At 39.9% G+C, this 12,431-nt stretch overlaps 1 protein-coding gene across 1 annotated transcript in view; it reads right to left on the reverse strand.

Moving 5' to 3' along the window:
- Nucleotides 1–12,431, reverse strand: part of LOC144520077 (protein kinase C-binding protein NELL1-like) — a 300,316-nt gene that overhangs the window by 191,443 nt on the left and 96,442 nt on the right. The window contains exons 6-7 of the mRNA XM_078253714.1: nt 7,882–7,954; nt 6,512–6,594 (exon numbers count right to left, since the gene is read on the reverse strand). Of these exons, the coding sequence (XP_078109840.1) occupies nt 6,512–6,594; nt 7,882–7,954 (156 nt within the window). The remainder of the gene's footprint in view (nt 1–6,511; nt 6,595–7,881; nt 7,955–12,431) is intronic.

The following is a 12,431-nucleotide window of genomic DNA, read 5'->3' on the forward strand; positions in this document are numbered from 1 at the left end:
TACTCAACACTCTCCACGGCTGTCTCTCGACAGAAGTGATGCTTATATGACTGACAACAGTGTCACAAGCCAGTGTCACAGGGAGGGGCACAGAGGGTGAGTTGCACCAACCAGGATTAACTTTCCATGTGGAAATGAGGATTAAACAACCCTGTCTCTTTAAAAAATATACTAAAAATACTAATTTGTTTTTGCCAAGTATGTTTTGTAAGAAACGATATTGCTGTTTTTTTTTTTTTCCAGTGACGAAAGTCCTAAGTTTTTTGTGTCACACGGAAGTCACGGGTAGGAGTTCAGGACTTCACACTGCAGTTCCCATCCTGTGTGTTGTTGTGTGTTTTTCTGCAACAAAAGCACTTGATTTAGGGTAAGGGAAATGTTGATTGAGTAAATATGTCCTGTCTCTTGCTTCAGGTATCTGTTGACCATTTAGGAAACAAACAAATACCATGATATTTCCCTAACCTTAACCAAGCACTGTGAGTGCCTAGTTTAGACCCTCACAGTGCTTGGTTAAGGTTATAAAATATTGTAGAGAAAATAAATGAAATATGGTGTCAGTCAACATTTTGAAATGATGTCTACAATGAACATTTTGCGACTTTGCCGATACGTTCATTCAAAAGGTATTTCTTATTTTGTTGATGAAAAAATTGAATTCAGGTGGCACTGCATTCTTATCTGTTGAAGATGTGTAGTATATATATATATATATATATATATATATATATATATATATATATATATATATATATATATATATATATATATATACACACACACACAACAGCCAACAACATCCAACATCCAACATCTATCTGTTGCAGTTGCAACAGATAAATGTTGGATGTTGTGAGCAACAACTGTCACGTGCATGGCATTTCCCCCTTTCTGATCTACATATCGCTGCCTCTGCTGAATTATTTTTTATCCCCAGACGATGGTCCTTTCAGGGGCCATGGTAGTGGAGTTTAGCCAGAAAAAGTAAGCGTCATAGGGTAAAGATTGTGGTTTGGATTAAGACATTCCCAAAGAACGAACGAGCGTTTCCTGGGTGAAAGTATTTTGTTTTCGCAGCGAAGTAAACAAAGTGTTTGGCATGCCTGGCTGAGTGGCACTATATCCATTGTATTGCAAGGGGGATCTAATTATTTCATGTTTTGTTTTGTTGTGCATGACAACGATCAAACCCCCCACCCTGCATACATCTATAAAATACAAGTACTGTCTAACTCACATATTTAACCAGAGTCCATTCTGAAAAGTGGGAAGGTGAAGAAATCCAAAGGTTCTATTGATCGGAGCTGCGTACTGTAGGTCAACTCAGAAATTGTAGGTCCACTAAAGACACTCAACGCTGCTTTGCCTCCGCCCCCTCTGCTGCTCCTCTGAGACCTGCCTAGGCCACGGTGTCAGGAAGAGGGCTCGCTGCTAAATGATAGAGGCTTCTCAGTTAAAAAAGAAAAAATTCTGGATGTCACTGAGGCTTTATACTTCATAAAGAGGAGTCCCGGCTGGATGCAGGAGAGCTGTGTGTAGAGATGTGTCACGTCAAAGCCCTAAACAAAATGTTTGAAAGGCTATTTCAAAGGCTGCCAGGCTGCCTCGAGGCACCACAGAGGAATACCTTTCCTGTACAACGTGAGCATCAAATGGCACAAAGGAGTCAGAGGCTAATAGGTATGTATCTCCTACGGTTGATACATGAGGCAGAGGGACATGAGTGAAATAATAAAATAACAGCTAAAGACAGTCTGAATGGAGGCAAGGTCCATTTTTCTTTATCTTTAATTGTTTTGTTTGCCTGCATGTCTGAAGGATGACATTTTCTGGGCCAACAAGCAATTAATTAGATTTAATTTGTAATTTATTTCTGGGATGTCTGCCATTGAGTAATTATCAAATTTTAGCTGTAAAAATGCAACAAGCACACACTGAGACTCCAAACCCTGATGATACCATTAAAGGCTTAATAGAGCAATGCTTCTTTAAATCTAAATAATACAGGTAAGGATGTATTTGGGTTTACAGCAAGTAGGGGAATCCTTCTCTCTTAGCCTTCCAAAGTCAGCCTAAATATTGTAATACAAATGTGTGATGCCCCCCTGATGTGTCATCTGGAGTTTGCGGTATGATTCACCGGTCTGTGCTCTCTCTACAGGTGGGTGTCAGAGCAACACCTGAGGGTGTTCCAGGTTATTTCAGTCTGGATGCAGCTGGCAGTCCTCTCTCTAGCTGACTCTCTCTCTGACTTTGCTGAAATTTTGCTTCTCTCCTGTTTGGTTTGGTTATGCTTTTTACTCATGCACCTCCACTCATTGACACCACTGATTTCCATAATGGAAGTACTTAGTTTACTCCTTTAATTTGGCATACTTTGGTTTAATTTGTTTAAGTACATATGTTTTGTTCGTCGATGATGGTGTGTCTCCCGTTGGTTGTGGCCACTTGAGCCAGGTCATAATTAATGCAATGAAGGAAAAGTGAGAAACCAACAAAAAAAAAATCCCTTCACAGCACACAGAAGAAAATCATGAAATGTATGATGACCAACCCACTTTCCATAGTTGAAAACCCACTACAGGTTGCCAAACATATGTTTAATTTGCAAAATAGTTGTGTTTCTGTACAAGCATTTTAGTGAGTTGAAGGAACTGGTATTTTTCAATTTGCATCTTAACTGGATTTATACCTTACGCAAGGGGTTAACAGCAGTCCTGGCATTAATATATATGGTGTAGGTTTTCATTTATAGTTCACCGTAGATTTCAGCCACTGGGCCTGCAACACTAGACTGCTGTAGCAAATATCTTTGAGAAGGGGCCGTGGGCTACAGTGTATTTACTGCAGCTATGTTCATATGTTTCATAGATACGCCGTGACCCCCTTAAAGCTTTGGTGCGTAACTTTATGATATTAATGAACGTCCGTTAGATTCAAGCCATTGCCAAATGAATTGCTACAAAGCTATCAGCTCCACACAACTCTCTCTGTATTTCTCAGTATGGTTATGTTCAGAAGATTGTGTCGTCCGAGTGAAGATAATTCCGTCTTCTGAAGAGTCCATCATGTTTTTTTAATCCTCCATGTCCTCCTTGGCTACCAGCAACTGCGTGGAGTAGGGGTCGGGGCGGTGGGAAGCTGTGCGCGATCACTGAAGGCCTGTATCACGTGGATGCGCAGGCAGATTTGTTGTCATTACTTAGAATTCTTCATGGGGGCGACAGAAACTACGCACTATAGCTTTAACACCATAAATCCAATCTTATTCTGATAACTGTGTTCATTCTGACAATGGGTCACCTTCATTGTAAGGATCCAGGAAACACCTCCGCCAAAACAAGGTATCATAGGGGAAGCAGCACAGGCCTCCTTAAACTATGCAAATGTACTCATAAATCATCTAAAACCTTGTCTCAGAGTCCAACCCACAGTAAAGACAGAAATGATCCTCCTGGGTGAGCTATTGTAAGTGCATAGGGAGCTACTTTGGGTGCAAATTGCCGGAAAATCAAACTAGCTATCCTGCAGTAAAAACAAGCATTGATCCAGCTGAAGCACGGACCCTGAATCCTCTGTTATTACTAAGAACACTGGATAGACTCAAAGCCGTTTTCATGGCTGAGACGCGAGGGAATCCACTGCAGCAGCGATGGAGGAGAATGTTTAACAATGTATGCATCATTTATTTGAATAGCTATCCTAAGCAAATGGCTTACTTAAAGCTTGCTGTGGTGTGAAGACCATGCATCTCCAACATGTCAGCTTCTGATTAATTTAGAAAAACAGCCTTTGTGACGATTCACTTTTAAGATAATGCATTGGGTTATTTTATTGTAGGATGAGTGTGAGAATGGCTGGAAGATATGCAGTGCTTACAGATGAACCAGGAGCCTGGAACATGGCAGGGAGAGTTAAGGTTACAGTCAAGAGACATTTTCACAGGGCCCTGAATATCAAGCAGCATAAAGGAGGAGTTTATTTGAAAACTCAAAAATAACTAAATCTACTAAAGAGGACATTTTCATTGCTGTAAGCACCACAGTCAAAATTCTCCAAATGTCACCTCAATTGTAGGCAGAAATCTGAGACAGATAGCTAAAAAAAACACTACTCTACATGGCTACATACCACTAGAGATAGGGGAGAAAAGTGCTATTGAGCCATTTCTACTGAATCATTTGGCATAAACACAAAGCGTGTGCTTCCTCTGACAAACACACAGGTATAATGCATGAAAATGCTTCCATGCTAATCCACACACAGCGGAGGTCATCTTCATGTCACCTCGCCTTGACACTCCGCATCACAAACTCAGGATGAAGCAATTATTCACCCCATGCTGATCTCCTCAATTCTCTACAACATGAAGGCAGAGAGCCATTTAGCTCTGGAGGTGACTGCATCCTCCCTGTTGCGACTCGTATGAGCAATGAGGTCAGGTGGCAATAGTTTGAGGTGTGTTCATGTGAAGAAGGATGCATTGACACAGCAGTAGGGTAATGTTCTTCATTTCACCCTTATTTACACCCAAAATTATTCTATGGCTTGCCCGCCCGCTGAAATGTCCTTGTGTCTCACTCCCACCTGATAGTCTTCACTCATGCACATAGAATCACACACACACACACACACACACACACACACACACACACACACACACACACACACACACACAGAGTTATCCAGATGTTTAGTCTTAGAAATGGTTCAAGCTCTCCCCCATGGCTCCATTTCAGAATGCACACCTCCTGTTGTGCCAATGCAGTCGCCATTTATGGACACCTTTCTGAAACCTGAATGCATCCTTCCCGTGTGTGTGTGTGTGTGTGTGTGTGTGTGTGTGTGCGTGTGTGTTCGCCCCCAAAAAACTAACCTCTAGCATCTGACATTCATTAAAATGAGAGTAGCAGCAGGACAGAAAAATAAACATGGTATAAATAATTTTATTTAAATATATACAGTAGTTTTTTCACTTATTGTCCCATCCCTGCACATGCTACAGTAATAAAGACGTAGCTGCTTGGTAATTATGACAGAAGGCCAGTGTAATGAATGTCTGACATACATTTACTTCTAATGCAATTCTTAATTAATGTCTAAAAGGTGGAGTCTGTGATTCTGGATAAAGATTGTTGATATTTTGAACTCAACCCCCAAACAAATACACCGCTCCTTCAGAACGTTAGCATGTGCCAGATTTGACATCCCTCTCGCTCCCACTGCATTTCTTTTTATACTGCAGATCCATGGCCTTTCCCCTGTCCTGTGCACGAGCACGTGTGGAATAGTGTTGTGTGACTCAGTCCGAGCCTCTCTGCTTGTTCTTCCATTGCTTGTGCTACCATTTACAGAGCCAGGGCTGTGTATGAACACTGTTTGTTTTTTTTCAGTGCACACACAGAACGGACAGCTAGCGGACTATGAGGAAATATTCACTGAATTTGACAAAAAGTTTGATCTGTAATTCATGTAATCACAAGTTCAAGATTAGATTTATTAAACCCCAGAGGCTTTGTTTTTAAGATAATTCTTTGGGCATTTTTTCATATGAAAGGGGAGAGAGAGGGGGAATGACACGCAGCAACGCGCTGCTGCTGCGTCGAGGAGTAAACCTCTATATATGAGCGCCTGCTCTACCAGGTGACCTACCCAGGCACCCAAACCCCAGAGGGTACAGTTCCATGGATCGATCCATCGATGAGGACAGTCAAAAGCTCCAGGAGAGGAAAGTAAGTGGACTTTGAGTTGAGGTTGTTTTGTCAACTATTATTTACAAAGTCAAGCTCCGATATTCTTTACTGTCATTTTCAAGGAGCTTTAGTGCATGCATTCACATTACCCTCTACTGTTATGATGTAAATGTACAGTATAATGAAAAGTCAAAACTGTTCCACTGTTTCATCACTTTAATCCTGAGCGATTGCAAACTGTAAAAAACAAAACCATGAAAATAATAATAGGGGAACTTCTGGGACCAAGTAATTGCCAGTTTTTCCGTTCCCTCTTAAATGCACATTAATATCTTTTCAGTTTTTTTGTGGGTCTTTTAAAACCACTTCAATCCACTCTCCACAATAATAACTGGCAGAATAATCATATTTCCTAAAGACGAATTCATTCATTTAGTTTTTGTTTCCCAACAATAACTTCTATCTTTTTTTTGGGCACCGTCTTGTTAAAATTAAACAAAAATTAGATACTGACTTTAGAGGAAAAAAAACAATGTAATAAATCAAAGGATTCCGCTGTCTCCGGCTGTTGTGGAGAAGGACGTTATTTATTCATTTTCTTTTATTTATTTATGTATTTACTTGTCAGCTACAACTGGGAGGGGTATTTGTGGATCTTTTATCTGGATACTTTTATTTAACACTGACGTTGTTGCCAACATTTAGTGTTTTTTGTCCATCTGTAAAGTTTTGCAGTATATTAGAAATTCTCCAAAGTTGTTATACAGTCTGGTGAGCTGGTAGTGGTATTTGTGTTGGAAGTCGTTCCTTGTTCTTACCTTCAGGGTCATCTTGGCCAGTAGCTCCTGAAGGTCCATGATGCCTTGCACCAGGCTCAGGAAATCGCTGCAGGTCGGACAGGCTCAACGGAGGAAAGGGAAAGCACCAAAACAGAGACGAAAAGGAGAGAAAGAGCAAGAGGGAAGCATTTAGATAGAGCAGGGGTCAGCAACCTTTACTATCAATAGAGCCATTTTAGGCCATATCAAATTAGAAAATCTTTCTGGAGCCGCACAACATATTTGAGCTTTATAATGAAGGTTACAGCCTATCAAGTCTAAATTAGCTTATCAACATTACTAATAGGTCTAAGCATTTATTAGTATGGTGATGTTTTTTTGTGGCCCTGTCTTTTGACCATTTGATCCAATACTTGGAAGTACATTTGCTCTACTCTGCTTTCTACAGAAGTTCCGAAATCACCCTCTTTCCAGATAGCCAGATACTTTTCAACATATGCAGTGTGCTTGTCCTGGAAATGTCTTTAAACATTATAACTATATAATATCATTACCGGTATATCGTTTTTTTTATTTTTTATTTGGAATCCATAGCTAATTTATGGAAACTCAAGACCACTATTGAGGTTTACAAATTACAAATTTACAGGATAAGATGCTGTGCTGCTGAAAATGTTATTTAGCATAAATGGAGATTGCAAGAATGACTTTAGGCCTACAGTACAACAATGATAAATAAAAGCTAAAATGTAAAAAAAAAAAAGAGCTCTTTCATTTCCATCTAATCTTTTGTTAAAGCCACAGGGAGCCACTGGAGAGGGGCTAAAGAGCCGCATGAGGCTCCGGAGCTGCCGGTTGCAGACCCTGGAGGGCATAAATAATGCAACCCAAAAAAATAAAAACGACGAACTAACTAATTGTATTAGCCTGACTATACTGTATGTATTTGGACACCACTCATAGCAGCCAGCAGCATACAAAAGGGAAGCCTCACACATCTGTTTACTCTTTGTTTTAGGCTTGTGTCTGGTGTTAGTATCAATAATAAAGTGACATGGTGTGATTACACGCCTTATTGATCAGTAACAGAGACAGTGGCACAGCGGTGGCCTTGTATCTTAATCTGTTTGACAGTAAACAGATGGAGAAACAAGGTGGGGAGAAAGGGTGGCTGCACTGAATCTGAATTACAGCGAAATGAAGATTACTGGAGTAGAGGAAGGTGATAAAATGGAGGGAGGCTTTGTTTGTGATAAGCGAGGAGAGGTCACCACCAGCTGACACATAGCTCATTAAAGTCCAATGGCACACAGTAATGGGGAGTGTTCTTTTTTTATTCCTACCTTCACTCTCAGCGTGTTCGGAACACTATGTAATGTACAGTATGACTGTGCCATCATGATACTCACTGCGGTTAAGGTTAGGACACTGTGTAATGTAGCCGTTGGGAGCGAAAATCAACTTCACGTCCTGGATAATGCCCTGGCAACACAGAGGGAGGGGTGCAGGGAAAAGAAAGAATGACACAATGATTCATGTGAATTGGCAAGACCACGGGATAGCTCTTTGGATAGGTTAAATGCAGAGGATACATTTTCTAGTATATGTAAAATATCCTTGGCAAATAGAGAATTTCCTATTTATTGGCCATAACACATGACAGGATGAGACTAATGCTGCATTCACGTGGATTCAGGCAGATGGTAGACAGCAAACCGGATATCATATTAGTGGACAAGAGCAGGATGTTAAAATTAGGTGAGGTCGGCAGAGAATACCAGCAACAGTTACCAAAGATGGCATTGGCCACCCTCCGGCCACAACCAGATGTTACGTGATCTAGCCAACGAGAAGCTAATCATTTTTGTGCAGCAATGCCCGGAACTAGAGCCCAAGAAATGAAGGATTTTTAAGGCCGATACCAATACAAATATTTGGTGATTTAAATATCCGATATATCGGCCGATATATATATTTTTTTAAATCCAGAAACGCGTAACAAAACAAACAGATTTCCCTAACATTAGTTATTTGTAGTTATTTATGAGTCCTCACTAAAATAATACGATAATGCAATTTAAAAATAAACGTGTTTGTTTTATTGTCACAACAGAACAGAGGAACATCAAAATATATTAAAGTTCTGATAAATAAAATGTATAAAAATACAAACTTAAGATATGAAACTTAAAGGGTTAAACACGAGTGTTGTCAACAGGGACGCTGTAGAGCGTCCTCTGGTGGACAAACTATGCAACGCCAACACTCATAACATGGTTGAAGGACGTTTCGTCCGTTTTTATGTTATTTTTTAAATATTCATTTATCGGCCATTATAAATGCCGATACCGATAGTTTGGAAAATGCCTGATATCGGTCAGGCTCTACTCGGAACTTTATGATTAGAGCTATAATATAAAATACCTTTATTTAATATATTTTCTTCCATTCTTTGTAAACAATACGACATCACCATAGCAACGTCAGGCCGTGTGTTTCCTTTTTCTGTCCTGCCATTCCGTCAGAACGTGGTGTTGTCCGTCTGCCTGAATCCATGTGAATGCAGCATAAGGGTGTACATCCTGCTAGCAGCTTTGTAAGACTAACTTACTGATACTTAGCAGGTATAATGTTTACCATGTTCACCACCTTAAGTCAGCATGTTAGTATGCTAACATTTACTGTTAGCAATACAGTAAAATGTAATTCACAAACCCAAATCCTTTAAAAAGAAATACTGCACCAAAATAAAGACTTGGCCTAATTTCATGGAAATGTTGAATTCTAGAAAACTGGAAATCAGCTGACTAACAGCAACTAATAATGAAACATCCCCTTAAAACAATTTAAATGATCACATCTACAGTATGTTCTTTCATCCAAGACTTCTCTCTTGGCAAGAACAGCAATTCATTTTATGACACGGGCGAAATTGTCATGTATTTTAGAAATGGTGAAAAACCACCACAGTAAATATAAAAAAGAAATTAAAAAAGAACCCTTTTGCCGCACTATGCATACAGCATCTATTCCTAACTGAACTGAAGCAAATATACTTCACACACAGGAAGAAGTAAATTGCCTACAACCGATAAGAGTTCTCTCCTTCAACAGACTGTCTGTCCATCACTCTGAATGACAGGCTCCCTAGGTGCAGGGCTGGTAAATAGAGGGCTTCATGATGACCACAGAGAACAATCTCAGGGAAAAACGGCACCCTCACTAATGGAAAAGTGAACGTGTTAAACACTGTGGTGCCCACACACACAGACAAACACACATGGTGGGTAATATAATTTCACCATTCCTTCGAAGTGGCTACTGAAAACATACTGGAAGGACATTAGGATTCACCACCTCTAGCACAGTTGGCATCAACTCGTCTCAGCTTTATGTGTATGTGAAATCCATTTACAGTGCATTTGGCTGGCCTGGATGCAAGCAACACCTGCCTCTATTTTCAACGGAGACAGAGGGAGCCTTGAGGCGAGCAGGCTCGGTGCACAGATTCAGAACACACTCGCTCGCTCGCTCACACGCACGCACACACACACACTATATGAGCAGTAGATGGTGAAGAAGAGATTGTCAGTGTCACTCAAAATGAAAATAAGGGTGTAGATCACAGATGTCTGTCCCAGTGGTGTAATATAGGGGCCCTGACCACACATCACTGTCAATGATCAGTAGATAATTCGAACTGAGGTCATAAAATCTCTCTCTCTTACACTCTCACTCACTCACACACACACACACGTGTACATATCTGTTCCATGCCTCTACCAAAACCTAGGGCAGATATGTTTCAACAGCACTATTCAGGAATAATGTCTACGCTTCCACGCTAAGACAAGTCCAATTACACAGCTGTACTTCAGGTCATACAGTACAGTTAGAACAGCGAGAGTTTCTATTCTTTTGTCTCCTTCCAACAAAAAAATTGGAAGTGAAATGAATGTGGTAAAAGTGCTGACATTCACTTTAAAAGCTGCACTAATCAATAATTTTTTTTATAACAATGAAATTGACTACATGAATTATGAAAGGTTACTAAAAGTGATGACCCCACAGAGAATTATCACCAACTCTACAGCTGTACAGAGATTTGCTTAAGCCTCATTTAACTTAGAGTTTGGGGTTTTGCTGTATGGTTCAGTCCCACCACTTTCATCAGAGGGCAGCGGTTTTCAGCGGACCTGTAAATCCAGTTCAAATGGCAGAAAGACTATCTTAATGACTTAATGACTAGCCAATTAAGTCCTCAGGAGTTGGTAGATACTAAACCAGAGCTAAAAGACAATGAATATTATATACTTTATTTCATCAGGTGGACAGAGACATGACTTGAAATGAATGCTAATTGTTCCTTGTCTTCTATGTATTGTTTAAATAGGCAATTGTTAGCCAGGGCGACTTTATAAGGACATAAATTGATGAAAGTGTGTGCCAACTTCTTCGGAAAAAGTTAATTAAAGCAGCCTTGAGGAGGTTTAAGGAGTGTTCTGGTCCACATTGTGTGTGACTGGTAGAATTTTAATACATTGCCCCCACACCCTCTGATTTTAGGATGATCTATAGGGATGAGCATACAGACAAAGCGACAAGGATTTTCTTCTTCTTTTTTTTATGGCCAAACGGTTTATTGTCTGTCCAAGTGATTGTGACTATTATTCTGAACATGACAATATTCCGAATTTGATACATGTCACAGCATATTCCGGTTGGATATTCAGAATTAGGCCTTTTTCAGAATTTTCCGATTAAAACTTGGGATATTCAGGTATTATTCTGGTTTTAGAGGCATTCTTTGGACATGTATACAGCGCATTTGGAATATGTGTCTCAATCAGGGGTTTTACCGCAGGCTTGTGTTCAGCTCTGTGCGTTGCTAAGATTTCTGTACACAAACCAATCAGCCAAAAGTTTGCAAGGCTGCAGACCCGATAAGGAGGAGAAACACAACTACGTTTAAACATTATCAAAGACTTGGATATCAACAGGTTTTTGGATATTCACACACATCCCTACGCCGACCTTTTCAAGAAACTGGTTGAAGGAATAAAAGAGGGACGCTGTGTTCACACGGTCCAACAAGTCCGCCGCTGCGGTTTTGCACGGCTACATGTAAACAGGAATATTAGTGGAATACTTTCATTAGCCATGTAAACAGCAGAGTCGGAATATCGTCTTTTTCAGAATTAGGGCATAAACTGGAATATTATGTGCATGTTAACGTAGTCATTGTTTCATTTCAAAGCCAATGTGCTGGAGTAGAGAGAAAGCAATTAAAAATGTGTCACTGTCCAAATACTTGCAGATGGCATTGTAGTCTAGACTAAATGCAAGAAAATGTTTTTTTTCATACATTTGCAGAACAAACAGATGTCTTCTGTTAAGAAAATGAAAAATTAGATACAAATAAGATTAGAATTAGAATTGGTTTAAGGTTTGATTATGACTTATGGGGAGAGGGAATGAACACAGCCAATGAGGGTGCCCACAAATAGTGCAAATGTGGTGTGTGTGTGTGTGTGTGTGTGTGTGTGTGTGTGTGTGTGTGTGTGTGTGTGTGTCTATGTGTGTATAAGGTGTGTTCTTGCTTTTATGTGCCGTTTATGAATTTATGTCTAGGGACTGCAGATGAAAAATAGCCTTCTGGCTAACTCTGGCATATTGACAGAAATGTTTATTAATATGCATTATTATGAATAAATAAATAAAATGTTGTGTGTCCACAAACGTTCACAAGTTCACTCACCATTATTGCAGATAAAATAACCTTCACTTTGCCTGTCTGCTCACTTGCGCAGTCATAATTCCCAGTTAGCTTGTTTATTATAGCTATAATAGGCAAGGCATATTGACAGAGGATTATTATCCTGGGTGAAGCTTTATCCTGAGATTTTATTTTCTCATTTGATCATGTACAATGTGACCTTTTTTCCTTGGTATCCTCCTT

Source organism: Sander vitreus, chromosome 1 (assembly GCF_031162955.1).
Source record: "Sander vitreus isolate 19-12246 chromosome 1, sanVit1, whole genome shotgun sequence".
Classification (NCBI taxonomy): Eukaryota; Metazoa; Chordata; class Actinopteri; order Perciformes; family Percidae; genus Sander; species Sander vitreus.